The sequence below is a fragment of the Hippichthys cyanospilos genome, chromosome 20 (assembly GCF_059441005.1).
Source record: "Hippichthys cyanospilos isolate Australia breed blue-spotted pipefish chromosome 20, RoL_Hcya_1.0, whole genome shotgun sequence".
In the NCBI taxonomy this organism is placed as follows: domain Eukaryota; kingdom Metazoa; phylum Chordata; class Actinopteri; order Syngnathiformes; family Syngnathidae; genus Hippichthys; species Hippichthys cyanospilos.
This window is the reverse complement of record NC_142388.1, coordinates 168,982-186,633: the sequence shown is the minus strand read 5'-3', so window position 1 is coordinate 186,633 and position 17,652 is coordinate 168,982. Positions and strand designations below refer to the sequence as shown.

The window sequence follows — 17,652 nt, the reverse complement described above, 5'->3', positions numbered from 1 at the left end:
CGAGCCTGACTGGGAAAAAAGGAGGGGGAAAAAAAAAAAGAAAAAAAGAGTCAAAGCTTGATTGCGGCCGGCTGGAAACTTTTATTGGATGCGACGGGAGCATGCAAGATGGGGCGGGACGCGCAAGGAGAGAAAGCTGCCTCCGTCACCGCCTTTTAAAGTGCAACGTTTACGGATCGGGTCTCGGGACGCGCCGTCGTACGGGGGCGGGGGGGGGGGGCACGAGTAGGTCCCGCGACGGGGCAACCGGGACGACCGAAGAAAAGACGCGACCGGGACGGGTTCGGTCCGGGACCGGCACCGGGCTTTGCGGCCAGCCGCTCACCTCTGCGGGTGAAAAAGCCGCCTCCCTATCCGGGGCGGGAACGTACATCCGCAGCAAATACTCGTCCGCATGTACGCGTTGGCGCGGGCGGGGGGGGGGGGGGCTTTCCTCCGGATGAGCCGGCGAGAGACTTATTATCCTACCGTTAAAGAGGAATGTTGGCGTCATAAAGAGGGGAAAAGCGCGGCCGCCCGGGATGATGGAAAGCACTGCGGGCGAGCGCAACAAAAACAAAGTGGGCGCGGACGACGGGGGAGACGGTCCCAAAGGTTCCCGCGCGGCGGCGGGAGGAAAACGTTTTGGGCCGGCCTCAATACACGCAGAGGTCGGGGAACTTCATCTCGTAGACGGGCACCGAGCGGGTCTGGCCCTGGCCGCGGCCCGGGCCCGAAAGGGTTCCGGAGGGGCTGGGCGGGGGCCTAGGGAGAGACGGGCGGCGCCGTCAGCGTCCGGGAAAGCGCGCCGGCGCGTCTGCGCCTCACCTGACGGTGATCTCAAAGATCTGGTTGAGTTTGCTCTGCAGCAGCGTGGCCTGGGCGACACAGAACGGGAAGTGAGGCAAAGACGGACGGACCGGGGAAGAAAAAGGGAGGGGCGCAAAGAGCGCTTTTTCTCCTACCCGGGCGCCGCAGTGGGCGGCGATCTCCTCGAAGGGCGCTTTCTGGAACTTTTCCACCACTTGCCTCCGCCGCTCCCGCTCCTGCTCCTCCATGCCCACGCTGTCCACTAGGGGGAGACCCCGAAAAGAGACTCCGGTCGGAGGGCGGCCGTGACGTTTCGTCGTCGGTCGTTCGTCTCGATCGAAAATGCCGAAAATGAGGCGGCCGGCCTAGACTAAAGCCCCTCCTCCGTTCCGGGCCGGGTAAATATTGCGGGGGCAAACCCTCCGCTTGTGACGAAAGCCGGCGGGGCGGGGGCCGAAGACCGCAGAGCGACGGAGCGGACGTACCGATGGCGTTTTTCAAGGTTTCGAAGGTGATCTCTTCGGCGGGGGTCCGCTGCAAGGAAACAAAAGCGGCGAATCCAAGAGTTTGGCGACGTCGACCGGCTCGGGCCGGGCCGGGGCCGGGGCCTTACCTCCTCTTTCTCCGGGCTGTTTCGGGACTCGACTTCCACTTGAAGCGAGATGGTCTCCCCGATGCTTTTCCTCTTGGACAGGCGGTCCTCGTCTGAGCGAGGAGGCGCGCGTCAGCAAAACGACGGACCCGTGGCGGCGGGGGATCCCGTTCTCGGCCGGCGGCCGGAACGTTACGGGATTCCCGCCGCGAGGATCCCCTTACCCGTGTACTGAGGGACGTAGGGGGTGGCCAAACGCTCCGTGTTGTAACCGCTGCCGCCGAGCACTTCCGCGACCTTGGACTGGAGGAAGAGCACGTCGCCTTCCACCTTGTCGAGCGAGGAGGGGAGTCTGGGAAACGCCGGGGATGCGTCACGGGGGCCCGGTCCCGCGCTACCGTATTTGCCATTCCGCCGCCGTTCGCAAAATTGCTAGGAACGAGCGGCGTTTGGAAAGGCGTGCCCTTCTCCTGGCCGCGCGCGCCCTCAATTTCCGGCCACCTTTGCTCCTACGGCGGGCGTACCTGGGCACGTCAATAAAGACGTCCTCGGGCAACAGGTGAGGACTTTCTTTCTGCCTGGCCCGGATGACCTGAGGAGAGGAGAGCAAGGCGTGGAACCCGGAAGCCTCGCGGAAGCCTCGCGGAAGCCTCGCGGAAGCCTCGCGGAGCGACGGGGGAGCCCGGGCGACCTCGTGGATGTGCTGGCAGAAGGCGGGCACGGTGGTGAGCTGGCAGATGAGGTTGAGGTAGGCGGCGGCCAGCGCGTGGACGGCGCAGCGGTTGTAAACGGGGAGCGCCTCGTCGGCGGACAGGGCCAGGTCCTGACGGCCGCGCATCAAAACGCGGCGCGGCTTCGGTCAGCTTTGGGAGCTCTTTTTCCTCCCCTCCGTCCCGGCAATACCTGCAGGGCGAGCGCCAGGCGGATGAGGTCGACGACCACTTCTTCGTTGGCCAGCTCCACGCTGAGAAGGGCGAGCAAGGCAAAGAGACTCTGGTAGTGGCGCCTGCCGCTGCTCCGCTCTTTGCAGCCCAGGTAGATGTGCCGGTACAGCTGCTGGCCGTGCTGCCCGAAGGAAGGGCGCGCTCCAGGCGAAACGTCAAACGGCTTCCTCCCTGCTCTTCGGCCTACCTTTTTCATGAACAGGTTGTCCTGCCTGGAGCACTTGTCCACTTTGAGCTTGAGCGCAGAGATGTCGCCCACGATGCTGCAAAGCCGAGGCGGGCCGGTCGGGCGGGCGGCCGATTTGATGGCGGGCGGGCGGGCGGGACGCACCTCACGTCGGAGAACTTGGGCCCGTTGCCGTGCCTGTCGATGAGGCCGAGGAGGATCTGGAGCACCAGCAGCCGCGCGTCGGCCTCTTCCGTCAGCGAGGAGGACAGCAGGGGCTCCAGGAAGGAGCTGGGCAGAGCCGTCAGCATGTTGGTGGCCCGGAAGCCCGCCGTCACCTGCGGCCGCCAGACGCGCCCTTATCGTCTCCGGCGACCGAGCCGGGCCGGGCCGGGCCGGGACGGGACGGGAGGGGGCGGGGCGCGGACCGACCTGCACCAACGACTTCAGCAGCATGAGCTGAATCATCCCGGTACCCTCGGGCCTGAGAGAGGACCCGCGCCGGGGCGGTTACGTGGGCGCAAACCAAATTGAAAAAGGTCCTCGCCGCCTACCCGGAGCCCGAGGAGGGGAGCGGCGGGTGGACGCCGGGAACCGGGATCTTGCCCATGATGAAGAGCATGACTTCCGACCTCTGGTAGGTGGGCAAAGTGTTGGCGAAGGAACCTGAAAGGCGCAAAGGAGGAGACCGATTCATTCCGCCGTCCGGTCGGGAAAGCCGGACGCTAAATTGCGGCTGGGGGGGGGGGGGCACTCGCCGATGGTCCTGATAACGGCTTCCTGCAGCTGCCTCTCCTCGTGAGCTTTGATGATCTTGGCGCCGATGCCGGCGCCGCCGTCGTAGGAGCCGGTCAGCTCGTAGTCCACGCTGAGGCGCAGTTGCCGCAGCAGGGTATTGAACACCTCCAGCACGGTGGGGCCTGCCCCGCCCGCCCGCACACGCGCGCACGCTGAAGGAGGGGTCGGACGCGAGCGGCCATCCCGACGTTCTGACCTACGGAGCCGCTGGCGGCGATGGCGGCCGCCTCCAGCAAAACCTCCACGATTCCCGCTCGGACGGTGGCCGAATTCTTGCCGTTGGCGTCCAGGTGACCCAGAAGCTGCTGGATGACCAGATGGGAATGCTGCGACTGGGAAACCAAAACAAAAAGGCGAGGGGGGAACCCCGCACCCGCTGAAAAGAGCCCAGGCGGCCCCCTACCCATCTCTCCCGGCCGCCGAAGATCCAAGGTCGATTCGGGCGGCGCCGCGGAGCGAGCGCCGCTTACCTGAATGGAGTACATGATGATTTTGAAGCAACGCACGGCGAAGGTCTTTCCCTGCCAGAGAGAGTGATTGTCCAGGTGCCTTCGGGGACACACAGATCCAGACGGCCTTCTTCGCTAAGGACTTCTTCCCAGACGGCGGCGCCGCGTTGGGAGGGGGGGCGGGGGGTCACCTTACATGAGCACGGGAGTGACGGCGTTCTTGATGTTTCCGTAGGCGGCTCGGCCAAGCAGCTCCCTGAAGCAGCGCTCCGTCAGCTCCGCCGGGCTCTCTTTCTCCTTGTCCGACGCCTGCAGCGGGGAGGGGGAGCGACTGGCGCCCGCGCGCAAAAAAACGCCGGAGTTACTGCAGATGCAAAAAAAAAAGGCAGGATGCGGGAGACCGGCACGGTCGCGGCTCGGAAAACGCAAAGGATCACGGCCCGATCTGCGCCAAGGGCCGGCGCGCGGTATCGCCGTCCTCGCCGGTCCTAACGGATTTCCCCGCGGCAAACGAAGCCATCCGTACTTTGATTTCAGGGGACGTCGCAAGCGCCGCGCCGCGCGTACGCTGGTTTACGAGCGTTTGAGGAGGAAACGCCACGCGCGCGTTTGTCGCTCGGCCCCGACGTCGTCGGATAGCACGCGGGAAGCACCTCTCGGCGCGGTCGCCGCCCTGCAGGTTGAAGAGCAGGGACGGGACGATCTTGTCCATGTGCTGGGGATCCCAGATGTTGGCCTGAAGCTCGTCGTTCACCGTCTTCCTCACCACGCCCTGGAGGCCCTTGATGCCGGCCATCCGGATCCTGGGAGCCGCAAGGAGCGCGCCGGCGTGAGAAAGCCGCGCCCGACGTACGGGCGGATCCCTCGTCCCGCGCGCTAAAAAGCGGCCTCGCTCACTTGGTGCGGATGTCGGGGTCCTCGTAACCCGAGTGGCACATCTCGCTGAAGCGCGACACGAAGAAGTCGTAACTGCGGTGGTAGGAGGGCGTGTCCTCCTCGATGTTGGCGAACTTCACAAACTGCCAAAGTAGGACCGCAGGTGCCGCCTGGCTTATCCCGACATTCAGCGCGGAAAAAACAAACAACGAAAAAACGGGGCGGCGACTGACCGAGTTGGTGCCCAAGATCTGCAGACTGGGCTTGTCGGATTCCAGCAGTTTGCGGACCATCTTGAGGAAGCTCTCCACGAAAAGGTTGATGCTCTGGCAGTGGCAGGCCATCAGCAGCTGGTCCAGCGCTTCCATGGCGATGCACACGTACCTGAAGGAGGCCGCTCCGCGCGTCAAATACGCCCCTTCGAAAGGCGGGGTCCCCCCCGCTCACCCGTATCTGTGGCGCGCCACGTCCCGCGACAGGCGCTCCGACAGGTACGCCCCGATGCGGTCCAGCTTCTCCGGGGCCGACAGGGCGTAGAACGTCAGCTTCTCCATGTTGGCCTTCACCAGTCCATCCTAGGGGGGAAATCAAAACTAGCGCGCTCGGCCGGCTCCTCGCCGCGGAAGCCGGCGCGGCGTGGACGAGGGCGTCGGGAGTCACGGAACCGATGGGACTCGCCTCCGGGTCTTCGGGGAAGATGTTGTCCACCAGCCTCTTGTAGCGAGGCCTGAGAGCCCCGCAGCAGCCGCACACCCCTAAACGCCGGCACACACGGGAGCCGCGTCTCAAACGTCGCGCCGAGGCTCCCCCCCCCCCCCCCGCGGTTGAATCGCATTCGCTCCGTTTGCGCGGACCGACCCCGCTGTCGATTTTTTTTCGGGTCCCTGTGAGTAAAGGGACGGCGATTCCAACGCGGGCGTCGATTCGATGGAAAAAGCTTTGAGTGTTGGGAATAGGAGCCGGTCCAAATGATATTGAGGCAAGCTCCCCCCCCCCCCCCCCTCGCTCGCTCCGGCCTAATGCCAAGAACAAACATTGCGGTAATCCTCAGCTTTTTTTAGGGAAGATTTGGGAGGCGCAGATTGCTGGATTTTGGTTGGTCGTAAGACTCCCGCAGCGATGACTCACGGGGGGGGGGGGGGCTCGGGGAAGAGGCGTCCAAAGGGCCCCGGGGGAACGACGGCAGCGTTAACGTCACGTGTCCGGGATACGTCGCGGCGCCCGTTTCCCGAGGAAGCCGTTTGACCGGGGGGTCCGCCAGAGGCCAACATTAGTTTCCTCCATTCGATGGGCGCGCCAATCAAAGCGGGATGAGGCCAATAGTCCGACGGAGAGCGAGTCTGCCCTTTTGCTTTCAAGTAGGCGTTGAACGGAGAGCGCGGGGGGGGGGGGTCAAAGGCGGTTCCGGCTTAAGGTCTCGAAGGGGACACGTCGGGAAGAAGAGCCGATCCATCAAAGCGCCTTTCCGAGTGGTTCGGGGGGGCGGGCGAAAACGAGTCAACTCCTTAGCCTTCACGAAAACGCGGAAGGGAAACTAGCGCGCCGCGCAACAAACGCCGGGAAGACCCAAAGCTTCCAACGGCAGATTTACACCTTTAGGCAAAAGGCGCTCAAACTGTCCTCGTGAAGGTTTAAAGGGGAAGTCAAGTTTTCTCGAGCGCACTACCGTACGTTCTTCGCGCCCTCGGCGCTGACCCCTAACCTCCTCGCCCCCTAGGCGCAGGTGTTTTTGGTGCGGCGGGGGCTCGCGGCCAACGACGGGGATATTTCCGTCTCCCCGATAAGCATCCGCTCCCCCCGGGCCCAGCCGGCAGATTCACGCGAGCTCGGCCGGCGTTCCGGCGCCTCGCCGTCAAACGGTCACTTGTGGCTTTTTCCGCGACTTTTGTCGCCCCTCCCCCGGCGTAACCCAAAGCGGAGCGGGAAAAACAAGCGGGACGTCGCCGGCAAACGCGGAGCCGCCCGCCTCGCCCGACGCCGCCCCGGCCGAGAAAGCCCACGCGCCGCTCTCGGGGCTCCGCGCGCAAAATCAAACGAGCCGCGGCGGGCGCGGCTTCGGCTCCTCCCCGTCGTACGGGAGTCACGCGCCTCGCGGACAGACGGGCCGGGGCCCCGGCCCCCGCTGGCGATTCTCACGGTCGACGACGGTACGGCTTATCCTTACCGTACATGGGACCGGACTCCGGACGGCCCCGGGCGACGCTCCTCTTCGCTTTCGCCGGCTTTGCTCGCTCGCGCACGCTCGGGGATTAACGGCCGCCCGCGCGCACGTGTGCTAAAAGAGACGCGCACGCCGATTGGTGCAGAGGCCGCGCGCTCGCCGTGAATCACGTGCGCGCGCACCAGCGGGGCGGGTAGGCGACGTCACGGATGACCTTGGATTTTCCCGTCTGTCTTTAGCAGCAGCAGCAGCAGCAGCAGCAGCAGCAGCAAAAGAAAAAAAAGGGAATGCAAGCGTACACGCTATGCCTAACGCACCTTGCAGATGGGGGCTAGCGGGGGGATTAGCGCGGCGCGCGGGAGGGAATCCGTCCGGCCCGCGCAATCTCTCTGCCTCCGACCGTCCGCTTCCTCGCGTGGCGGCTTCCCGCCCGACTTTCTCTTCCTCCATCAAAAACTAGGACGGCGTTAGGCTTACTTTGCCCCTCCCCTCGACGTTGCGAGGGAGGGGGATTCTTTTTGCTTCGGATACTCTTCCGCTAGCTTATTAACATCTTTGCAGTCCGACAATTTGACAGTTAGCAAATCAGCATCCTAACAACCGCGCGCTCTGAAGCCAAGCCGCCATCCGACGGGGCTACGCCGTTCATCTTCTATTCTCCTTTCAAAATCAAAAGCTGGGGCCGCGGCGCCAACCGCGCGCAAAAACAAGTTTGGCTTTCCCGCCGTAATCGCCGTGACGTAACTTGAGCGAACGCCTCCGTCGGACGACGGTGACGCGCGCGCTCTTCCCATGTCAGATTTTCCAGGCTGGAAGTGGCGCCGGTATAGAAGCCGCAGCAGCACAAATTGAGCAAAAAAAAGGTTCGGGTCACGATAAGCTCCACCGGACAGCATATATTTACGCCAAAAGACGGCACGCGGAAGCTTTTCCATTCTCGTTAACAGACCGCACGCACCTGCGCGTTTAGTCCCGACGGATTGATAGAAAATGCTTGGATGGATATTTTCAGCGACGCCGACGATACAGAAAATTGAAATGGATACTTCAATAGCATCTTCTGTTGCCTCCCTTTGTTTGATAGATTATTTCAGCGAAGGTAAAAACACACCGCGCACGAGTCATTCATACATAAATATATCAATAAAATCATATACATGTACTGTATTTAAAATGTACACGTCCCAAATGTCGCCAAACTTTTATGCAAGCTCTTATTCCATTTTTTATTTCAATCATTTCGAATAGTTCAAACTCTTTTTGGGCACGGCCACCCGTTCACATCTTTTCAGTTCTGTTGTTCCACGGACGACACCTTGAAGGCTCGACCGGTCCATTGTCTCCCGGTGGCCGGCGGAAAAAAACTAAACAAAAAAAAAAACAGGAACGCCGCACTGGACTACGAGCCTCAAATCATGAGAAAAAAAGTCACAGCTTATAGTCGCGTCGGTCGGCCCGGGAGAAATGGAGACGAGCCACCCGCTCCGAAAGGGAGCGACGGACGGCATCCCCCGACGCGAACAAGAGGCCGGTTGTCGCCGGCCATCGAGAGGAGGTAGGGCTCGGGGTTTAGGGCGCTCTTTTCCCCACTCTGTCCGGACGAAAGCAATCGTTGGCCTACGTTGCGGCAGGGGCGATCTTTGGACAAAAAGCGACGCGCTAGGAACCGGTCTGAAGCGAGAGGTCCGCCTCTGACGTCGCGAAAGCCCAGAAACGCTCCAAAGCCGCTCCTTCGACCATTCGACCATTCGAGAAGCAGAATGGCACGAACGCCCCCTCCCCCCTCGGACGGAATCCGGGAGGACGCCGGAGCGTTCTCGTCAGGCGCCGCCGCGGCTCACCTGTCATGCCGGACTTCGGCCGCTAGATGGCGGTGCGCCGGGAGCCTCGCGCGCTCGGCCGCCCGATCGACGCTTCCCCTCGGCTTGGACACTCGGGAAAACCGCGGGACGCTCCTCGGCCTGCGGAAGTTGAGGGGAAGGAAGCCCAATTGAGGCGACTGAGCGCACGCACGCGCCGACGTCGAGAAAAACGTGACATTGGAGCTTGTGTGGTGACGCCTACGCACGAGCACGTCGACGCGCTTTCGCTGCGATGACGGAAAGCGGCAAGGAAAAGGCGCGACGACGGGCTGCCTTCGGCGTGTCATTTTTCTTGACATGCGCACACGACGGGCGCTTTTTGTCGCCGTTGCCTTTTTAGCGTTGCTTTACCTCCCGTCCCGACAGAAGTGGCTCGCTAAAATATGACCTACCGTCGCGTTGAAACGTCACCGGCACCGCGACCGAGCGAGCCGAGGATAGCTAAGCGCCACCGGCGAAACATTCGCAACTCACCACGAAATGAAGATAACGAACGATCGTCGGCGGCTTTGACCGATCGAACGAGTGCGAGTGGGAATCGCGTTGCGTTAGAACGCGCTTCCCTCCGTGCCGACTCCTGCCTTCCGCGTTGTGCCCTGCGTAGTGGGACGGGGGACCGAAACGCGATTGGGCGCTTTGACTGCGCGCGCACGCAAACGCTCCACCGACACCGCCCGACAAACTAGCGCGTTTCGCGAAAACGCCGGGGAGATTTCTGTTGATTGACCTTTCTTTTCTTTTTTTTTTTTTTTTTGCCGATTTCTGTTGAATTTCAGTTCGGAATGTCAATGATGACGTCACATCAAGCGACCGGGCGAAGCTTGCCTTGCGCTTGACGCGTCCGCCGACCATTGACCTACGAAAAGCAACAAGGTAGTGCTATCAAATCGGACGATACAGTAACAGTAATGATATTGAAAACATCGTTTCCGAAGAAGTCCACCTTCTCCCGCCCAAGTCCGTGTGACGCGATCTCGTTTGCTCGTTCCGGGTGAACACAAGCAATCTGATTGGAGAGCAAGCTGTCAGTCTCTGTACTTTTACCTGCTCCGATTGCCTACGGTCGTGGCGCATTCGTGACGTGTTTGCGCGTCGAAATGGGCGCGCCGAGGGGACGCGGCGACAATTCGATGTTGAGCTGTCGTAAAAAGTTGTTTTGTCGATCCATCGTCGCTCGCTCAAACTCTTTTCATTGCGCGCTCTGTTTCACTATCCCCAATCTATTTTCGCTCGCTCAAAATCGAGTTTAACTCGCTCCAAATCTTTGGTGATTGTGGCACAAATATAATCCCATTAAAAAAACCGCATTCAATACGACGGCCGCCCAACAGGTTCACAGACAGAAAAAAGACAACAGCATTCCGCAAAGTCTACCTACGGTTATGACGCGTCCAGAGTACGGGCTTTGTCGGCGGGACGTTGTCGTGTCCCGCATTAAGCGAGCCAAGCCGATTGCGCTCTACTATTGGATTCAACCGCCCGCCACTCAAATTGTGAAGGCGCAAAACATTTTCATGATTAAGAAAAAAAAAACTGTTAGGGCGAGCGTGGGTTTTATTTCACGCGCTACACCTTGTGCGTTTTATTTCACGCGCAACACCTTGCGCGCAAAACGGTTAGTTCGTTCATTCCGCGGAATCCCGCAAACAATACGACGTCATGGCGTATCATCGTTATTTTCATTCCAAGTATTCGGGAGCCCTTGTTAGTTTGCCGCTTGAAATGGTTGCGTAAAAACGCTACTTACGAACGAGTGAGCTTCCATTAACGCCCCAATTATTGTCAACGGCTCCTACTTGCGCAGACGTAACGACGAGAAAGGCCATCCATCGTGCGCACCTTTCCGTCATTGCCGCCGGTTAGAGAGAAAAGCGGAAAACTGGACCTCGGCACCTCGGCGGAGTCCTCCGGCCGCTTCCGGTCCGGTCCGTTCCGTCCGGAGAGACCGACTGCCGCACACGGCTCCAAAACGCTCTTTATTAAAACCCGTGGAGACGAAGAGGTCTCCCGCGCGCGCCGAAAGTCAGGCGAGCTTGAACTACAGAAGAAAAGCGGGGAGGGGAAGCTACAGACCGACGGGCCGCCATTTAAAAAAAAAAAAAAAAAAAAAGTGGCTTGGTTTTGCATTTCGCCGGCTAGACTAGTAGAAAAAGAGCGCGCCGCCGTGTCCGGACCGGAAACGCTGAAAAAAGGCCAAACCCGAGGCGCCGGGGGCTCACGGCTGGCGGTTGAGGCGGACGAAGGCCAGCACGTCGTCTTTGGACAGCTTGTCCGGGTCCACCCGCGTCTGAGAGTCGTGCACGATGACGCCGTCCTCCCAGGCCCAGAAGAGACGCTCGGCGTGGCACACGCTGGCGGAAAGAAGAAAGAGGCGAGCTGCCCGCCGCCCCGCGCCGATCGAAAGGCGAGCGGACTTCGTACTGGAAGGGCGAGGCGGCGTCGGGCGGCGTGTCGAAGACCGACTTCTTGGTGCTCTTGTTGTAGAAGTACTTCCTGTTGGCGCTTTTGCTGTACGCCATCATCCACGGCTCTGCGCAGAGGACGGTTGAGCGCGAGCGCGCCGTCGGGACTCGGCGGTCGCCGCCCAACGCACCGCCGGTGGTCTTGATGATGTAGAGTCCGGTGGGAAGGAAGTGGCGGTCGTCCCGGCCGGTGTAGGACAGCCGCGGGACTCCCCCCGAGCTCTTTGTTACCTTCATCTCCAGGCTGAGCCGTCCGTCCGTCCGTTCGTCGCAAACCAACCGTGGGAAGAAAACAAAACAAAACAAAAAACAGGACATGAAACGGCGACGCCGACGATACGGGGGGACGCGGAGATGGCGGGCGGCCTACTCACCGGACAAAAATCTTCTCCATTTCCTCCAGCCTGTACACCTCCTTCACCCTGCGGGAAGCCCCACGGTCAGACTTTCCGCCGTTCGCCCCGGAAATGGCGCGTCGGGGCGGGCGGCCCCTCCCGCCCCCGTCGGCACCTGATGGGGTTCATGTCGGGTCTGCTGGGCTTGGCCACCGCCTTCACAAACTTCTCGGCCATCTCGATCCTGCGCGCAGAGCGGCACGGTCTTCCAAAAGCGCATTCGGGAGAGAGGCGCGCCGCCGCGGCCTCCGCCTACGAACGGCGTTGCAAAAGGACGCCGAAAAGAGCGCGAGCGAGCGAGCCAGCGCCGTCTGGCGCGCTTTCAAAAGGAGTAGGAACAAGTTTATGGAGGCCTCGCCCTTCTTCTCCCCGCGTCAGCGGCCCCCAACCTGTCCGCCCTTCCAAAAACGAGCGCGACGCTCCGACGTCGCTTGGCCGTTAGCGGCTAACGGCGGCCCGCATTAACCGGGGCGCACCATTTTGGATAAAAGAAGCCGGCAAACCGAACGGACGCCCGAGTCCGTCCCTCGCACGCGCTCAAAAACGACTAAAAGAGAGAGATTCCCGCGTCTTCGTCCCACGCAATTAAGAGTCGGAGAACACGGAATGGTATTCCGTTTGACTCCTTTATTATTTGGTGGCGCGCGCTCGCACATTCGCCTGGCGTAAGGCGGACGGTGCGCGACTTACTTCGGGTAAAATGAACTCGAGCCGCGTCACGGGAAAAAGGAAAAAACAACTGCTCGGCGCGCACTGGCCGTGGGCCGCGCTTAACGCGCAACAAATGTGGAACTTCCACATGTGAGCAGGATATGAAGACTTTCGGAAGAAGGGACCGAATCAAGTTTGTTGTTTGCTGGCACCCACCGCTTGTTGAAGTGCTGGTCTCGCACGTCGGTGCCGTTGAGGACCAGCGCGTCCATCACGTGAACGGCGTTGATCCGCCGCTGCGCTTTGCCCTGCCGGAGCGCTTGGGGTCAGGTCGGCAAGGGAGCGGGGCGGCGCCCGGGGCGGCTCACCTCGCCCTTCAGCTCCTGCACGATTTCCACGCTCAGCAGGGTGTCTCGGGGCAGCTCCAGCTTGAAGTTCTCCAGTTTCTTCCAGCGGGCCGGCATCTTGCCGTCCCAGGTGTAAATCTGAGACTTCTGCGCGGCGGGCGGCAAAAGCCCCGTGAGGAACGCCGCGCCCGGGTTCGGCCCGACGACGAAGAGACTCACGCCCAGCGCCAGGAGGAAGATCTGCTCGCCGCCTCCCACGACGCAGCGGTGGTCCAGGACGTGCCGGAGCCTTTCCAGCGTGGCCGGGCCGAGCGGCGCCACGGCGCTTTTGAACAGGTCCGCGTCGGGATTCTGACGCGCGAGCGCCGGCCGTTCAGAGGCGGACGGATGACGGCGGGGAGCGCGGCGTAGCGCACCTTGAGCAGTTGGTAGAATTTGGACCTGGGGTCCGAGGACGCCGGCGCCACCCTGGCCTTGTCGGGCACCTGGGGGGAAGGACGCGGCGGGTGTGAAGGTGCGCCGGGGGGAGGCGGGGGGGTCAGGGTTGCCGGCGGCCCACTCACCCCCCACAGCTTCAGACACCGCTTGCGGATGTCGGCCTGCCTGCCCTCGGCCAGCGTCCTGCGGGCGGACGGGTGGGCGGGCGCGGTCGGACGCGCGCACGTGTGCCGGCGCTACTCACGGGTCCAAAACGAAGGCGTGGATCTTGGCCAGGGCTTTGATCTGGACGGCGCACAGGCTGCGGAGACGGGGGCTTAAGTACGGGACGAAGGCGGGTCGCTCGCAGGTGCGGCCCAGAGGTGCGGCGCGGCGCTCACTTCCGGCTTCGTTGAATTGGACCTTTCTCTTTTGTTTAGGCGCGCTCACGTCTTTTCGGCCAAACTTTCCGGCGGCCGAGCTAGCCGGCCGCTCCGGCGCCACCTGATAGGCCGCCCGCTACGGCTCGGCCCCAAAACGAGACGCGACGACGCGACTGACGAACCCACCTCTCGTTGGAGCTGAGCAAGGAGTGGTAGAAGTCGGCGTCCTCCTTGATGATGGCCAGGGGAACCACGTCCGTCACGTCGGCGTCGCCGCCCCGCAGCTGCTTCAGCTTCAGATTGACTCGGAACATGTACTCCCGGACGGCGTCCGAGCCCGGCTTCAAAGCCCGGCACACCACGTACCTGCGCGGACGCGGCCCGCCGTTTGGCAAACGCACTTGCGCTTTCTCTACTCCTTCTCAAAACACTTCCACATTGGCCAGAAATGAGCCCAAAGCGGGAGAAGGGCACGCCCGCGCCGTACCTCTCGGAGTTGGCGGGCCGACTGGTGACGGGTTTGAAGAGCGCCACGCGCTCGAAGCAGAGGTACAGCAGGTAGACCAGACCCACGCTAAAAGGTGTGAAGAGGTCGAAGGTCTTGCAGACAAAATGGCCACCTGCGAGAGAAGGGGCGTGGAGGCGAGAGACGGCCGGCGCCGCGCCGCGCCGCGCCGCCGCGTGGCAAACCTGTCCTGAGCGTGGAGAGCGCGGCGAGAAACTGGCAGAGGAGCAGCTGCTTGCTCAGGATCTCCTGAAGGTTCTCCTGGCCTTCCACCGAGAAACCCTGCCGCAGGCCCGTTGGGATTTTGACAACGCGCGCGTTCTCGGAAGCCGCGCCCGGCCCGAGCCGCGCTCACCCCGTCCGCCATGAGGACGTGCAGCCCCCTGCCCTCGGTGCTGTCCAGCACAAAGTTGCGGAAGGCCGTCACGTTCTCCGGCCGGGTGATGTCGCCGTCGCCGTCCACGCCTCCTTCGCCTGCAAAATGCCAAACGGCCGGCGGCGCCGTCCGTATCTCTTCGCGCCCCGCCGCCTGTCGGGGAGGGCGGGGTCACGGGGCTTGGTCGGCGTACCGTAGTAGGGCTCGAAGAGCTCGGCGGGCGCGGCGTAGAAGTCCTCCAGTTTGAAGTCGCACGGCCCCTTCAGCGTCATGCCGAAGCCTTTGGCGTGCCAGCGCCTCCGCCACAGGATGTATTCGGAGAAGCCGCCGGGCCCGGCGCACACGTCGCCGAAGTACAGCAGCTCGCCGGCGTTGTCCTGGGTCAGGGGCTTCTGCGGCGCAACGGGCCAAGGCGTTACGCCGGGTCCTTTCACCTTCAACGCTCACGACGCCAATGGAAAGTTGACGAGACGACCGCGTTATATCTGTTCAACTATTCCCGGCGCGGCGGCGGGCGGGCGAGACGGCTACGGGGCTGCCGAGACTTGGCTACGCCAAAGAAGCTCCGCCTCGCGACAAAACGGTTCCCGCTCTTATTCCGCCCTGGCCTCGCGCCGGCGGGGAAGACCTTATGGCTTCAAGTGCTTCCGAGTCAATGAGGGACCGCCTCATCTAACGGTGCGCTGAGGAGGCCTCGCCTGAGGCGCCGGCGCGGGCACTCACCCCGTCCGGACCTTTGGGGTCGCTGAACATGCGGTCGAAGCAGTAGTCCACGTTAGCCATTTTCATGGCCGCTCTGAAAAGGGGCCGGATCACGCGTGAGCTCACGCGGGCGAGCGCGCGTGCCGGCCGGCGCCCCCACCTGTTGAGGAAGATGCCTCCGCGGATGGTCTCGTACGGGTTGCAGCGAGTGCGCGCTCTCCTCATCTCCTCGCCGTCCAGGTCGTCAAACACCGTCTGTTTTTCCGGCAAAGCGAGCGCATTTACACCGCGGGTCAACCCGTTCGCGTAATAAAACGGGGGCGCGCGTTTTGAGACGTCGCGCTTCGGCCCGGAGGTCAACCGCAGCGCAACGGGGAGCTCACCTTGCATCTGAGGAGAGTGTGAAGGAGGTCTTCGCTGCAAAACTCGGTTTCGTCTTCCAGCTTCATTTTTCTCTGTAACGACAGGGGGGAGTGGGGAGTGGGGGGGGTGCGGTCTCAAGTACGCTGTTCCGTTTCTTTCACAACACGGCGCATCGGAGCGCGGTGAGCAGCGGGTCCGAGCGCCTCCTCCCACAGAGCGCCCCCTCCCACAGAGCGCCCCCTCCCACAGAGCGCCGCAACTTTACTTAAGGGGCCACCGGCCTCGGTCCGCGTTGTCAATCGCGAGCGCTCGCCCCCCGCCCCCCGTCGTCTGCGGCTGAACGAGAAACGCTATTAACAGGCCGTCGGCCCGCTTCGGACTCGGCGGCGGGACCGAGCGCGGCCGTGTCATCGCAGCAAAGAAAAAGGCGAAGCACCAAAGCCGCTAAAAGCGGAGAGGGAACGCTGTGCTCACCGGTCCCACGGTCATCCAGTCCCTCAACTCATCTGCGTCGGGGATTTCTGTGCTGCATTCTGGGAACCATTCCACCTTTTCTGTGGCGCTGGGCTGGACGCGCGCGCACACACACCCGCAGTCACATGTACATTCTGCACGCTGACATACGCACGGTAAGTTACGACATTACAAGTTGAGTGTTAGAAAAGGGGAAATTCACGAGACGTACACATAAGCTTTTTTTGTTGGTTTTTCATTTCGGTTCGGCGAGCAAAGAGGCGTTACCTGGGGTTCGTCCCGCCAGTCGACATTGAGCTCCCCCTGGAAGCCCCGCAGCGTGAGGCCCAGGCCGCGCCTCCCCCGCTGAGCGGACGCCTCCACGATCTCCTTGCGCCCCTGGCCGAACTTGCCCAGGCCCTCGCCCTCGCGGAAGCCCATCTTGGCCTGCGGGACCAAAAGACCATTTACGCGGTCCGCCGCGGTACCGGGAGACCGCCGAGTCCTTGTTTTAAATAACCCTCGGGAAGGGCTCCGTTATCAGTCCGCAGAAGGGGGCTTCGGGAAAGAAAAGGCGCAAGCATCCGTCGAGTCGGACAGGAAGCTTACCATGAGTTTCTGCGACACGCTGTTGTACATGGAGAAGTCGGAGCCCCGCGGGGGAGGCGAGTCGGCGTCGGCGTCGTCCCCGCCGGGCGCGGAACATCCCGCCCGCTCGCCGGCACTCTCCTCCCGGTCGGAGTCGGCGGCGCACGCCGGGGGCTCGGCCCGGGGCCGGCCTCGCGCGTCTTCGTCGGAGCCGTCGTCATCGCGGTTACTCTTCGCGGCCGGAAGCGGGGCGGCGTCGCCTCTCCTCTTCATGGCCCGGCCTCGCCTGCGGCGAAAGGGCGGCGCGTCAATATGCCGGCCGGTCAAGTCCACATTTTATTGATTGAACAAACGTAAAAACAACCTCGATGGGTTGCCCGAAGCGCCGTCGTTACTAAACTACAAATTGTAAGGCGCAGAGAGAAAGTGAAACGGGCAGAGGCGAGATAAGCCGCCTAGCGCGGAGGAAGAAAAGACAGGCGTCAATGTGCACACTTGACCTCTTATTCGGGCCAGTTTGGCGCATGCCGTTATCGAACGACGCAAGACGCGGAAGCGGTGCGAGCGGCGAGCAAAAAGCCGGCGGTACGCGTCGGTGTCACGCCGAGCAAAAAGCCGGCGGTACGCGTCGGTGTCACGCCGAGCAAAAAGCCGGCGGTACGCGTCGGTGTCACGCCGAGCAGACGCGGCCGCGCACTTCGAGTGCCCAGCGGACAGAACACTAGGAAAAAAGCGACTCGGACGCGGACGTCCAAACGCTAACCGAACGCAAGCGAGCACCTTGAGTAAGGTAAGAACAGAAGAAACACGCCGCTTCCTCAGCGGCGGGACGTCAACTCCATACGGGCAGCGTTTGAGCGACAGTTGATACGAAATCCAAACTCGGGCCGGCGCTCGCTCTTGTTTCCTCTCGGCGGGGTCCTTTTACTTGAGGGGGACGCAGGATGATGACGTCGGCGATACGACAACTTCTGCCTGCACTTTATCCCGTACGTTGTCAATTGTAGTTGTCGGAACATCTTTTCTCCGTGCGTCCGGTTGTTTAAATAGGAAAACTGTAAAAACTTTGAAAGTGTTTCCATTTTAATCTTTCTTTTTCCGGGCCAGCATTTCTTTATTTGCTCAGTCACCTTTTGCTGTTTAATTGGCAATCGTATTTTGTGTATGTTATTATCATTGTTCCGAACGCGACTGCTGTTCTGAAAAACTTAAAAAAGAAAAGTTTCAAGTACGTCTTGACAACAACACGGCAATTGGGAGGAAAAGGCACTTCGCACGTGCGTTCTGAACGTTTGAAAGATCGTTGCTCGTGCCTCCTTCTCCTTGCCGAACGTCGGGTTAATAAGTATGTACTGTACTTATTTTGAAAAACG

The 17,652-nt window shown here is 61.7% G+C and overlaps 2 protein-coding genes across 14 annotated transcripts; both read right to left on the bottom strand.

Moving 5' to 3' along the window:
- Positions 1-57: 57 nt before the first annotated feature.
- LOC148406752 (protein EFR3 homolog B) lies at positions 58-9,726 on the bottom strand. Of its 11 annotated transcripts, none has more exons than XM_088403023.1 (25): positions 9,581-9,726; positions 8,617-8,736; positions 6,779-6,889; positions 5,293-5,369; positions 5,062-5,189; positions 4,848-4,998; positions 4,636-4,757; positions 4,392-4,541; positions 3,935-4,069; positions 3,760-3,838; positions 3,490-3,621; positions 3,250-3,411; positions 3,046-3,157; positions 2,924-2,975; positions 2,657-2,829; positions 2,513-2,588; positions 2,285-2,446; positions 2,073-2,204; positions 1,906-1,973; positions 1,606-1,733; positions 1,403-1,494; positions 1,275-1,323; positions 945-1,120; positions 808-857; positions 58-744 (listed from the first exon to the last, which is right to left on the bottom strand). In XM_088403023.1, exons 1-25 carry the CDS (start codon positions 9,709-9,711, stop codon positions 636-638), a joined length of 2,877 nt encoding a protein of 958 aa, XP_088259149.1. In that variant the 5' UTR covers positions 9,712-9,726; the 3' UTR covers positions 58-635. The 11 variants fall into 11 exon arrangements, 9 of the variants coding, with proteins under 9 accessions (XP_088259149.1, XP_088259155.1, XP_088259156.1 ...); XM_088403029.1 differs by lacking the exon at positions 9,581-9,726 and adding an exon at positions 9,112-9,377 and having other exon boundaries at positions 3,486-3,621; positions 3,935-4,102; positions 7,093-8,736; XM_088403030.1 differs by lacking the exon at positions 9,581-9,726 and adding an exon at positions 9,112-9,368 and having other exon boundaries at positions 945-1,051; positions 3,486-3,621; positions 7,093-8,736.
- Positions 9,727-10,600: 874 nt separating this feature from the next.
- Positions 10,601-17,226, bottom strand: cmtr1 (cap methyltransferase 1). Of its 3 annotated transcripts, none has more exons than XM_088403750.1 (23): positions 17,060-17,226; positions 16,301-16,565; positions 15,980-16,138; positions 15,713-15,853; positions 15,259-15,330; positions 15,036-15,130; positions 14,897-14,969; positions 14,367-14,565; positions 14,153-14,271; positions 13,983-14,079; positions 13,780-13,912; positions 13,479-13,658; positions 13,175-13,231; positions 13,056-13,113; positions 12,909-12,977; positions 12,712-12,843; positions 12,514-12,639; positions 12,362-12,453; positions 11,610-11,678; positions 11,474-11,521; positions 11,231-11,343; positions 11,059-11,167; positions 10,601-10,988 (listed from the first exon to the last, which is right to left on the bottom strand). In XM_088403750.1, the coding sequence occupies exons 2-23, from the start codon at positions 16,550-16,552 to the stop codon at positions 10,853-10,855; spliced, it is 2,529 nt and encodes an 842-aa protein (XP_088259876.1). In that variant the 5' UTR covers positions 16,553-16,565; positions 17,060-17,226; the 3' UTR covers positions 10,601-10,852. The 3 variants fall into 3 exon arrangements, with proteins under 3 accessions (XP_088259876.1, XP_088259877.1, XP_088259878.1); XM_088403751.1 differs by having other exon boundaries at positions 14,367-14,562; XM_088403752.1 differs by having other exon boundaries at positions 15,713-15,805.
- Between the last annotated feature and the right edge of the window lie 426 nt (positions 17,227-17,652).

What these genes read in the sequence shown, in the direction of transcription:
- cmtr1 (XM_088403750.1), bottom strand. Translation starts at nt 16,552, where the DNA reads ATGAAGAGGAGAGGCGACGCCGCCCCGCTTCCGGCCGCGAAGAGTAAC. An exon ending in GCTCTCCACGCTCAGGACAG is followed by an intron (nt 13,913 to 13,982) that starts GTTTGCCACGCG and finishes CTTCTCTCGCAG; the next exon opens with GTGGCCATTTTGTCTGCAAG. An exon ending in GGTGTCTGAAGCTGTGGGGG is followed by an intron (nt 12,978 to 13,055) that starts GTGAGTGGGCCG and finishes CCTTCCCCCCAG; the next exon opens with GTGCCCGACAAGGCCAGGGT.
- LOC148406752 (XM_088403022.1), bottom strand. Translation starts at nt 9,711, where the DNA reads ATGCGCCACGACCGTAGGCAATCGGAGCAGGTAAAAGTACAGAGACTG. An exon ending in GACCCCGACATCCGCACCAA is followed by an intron (nt 4,542 to 4,635) that starts GTGAGCGAGGCC and finishes TGCGGCTCCCAG; the next exon opens with GATCCGGATGGCCGGCATCA. An exon ending in GGCGGCGACCGCGCCGAGAG is followed by an intron (nt 4,070 to 4,391) that starts GTGCTTCCCGCG and finishes CGCGGGCGCCAG; the next exon opens with TCGCTCCCCCTCCCCGCTGC.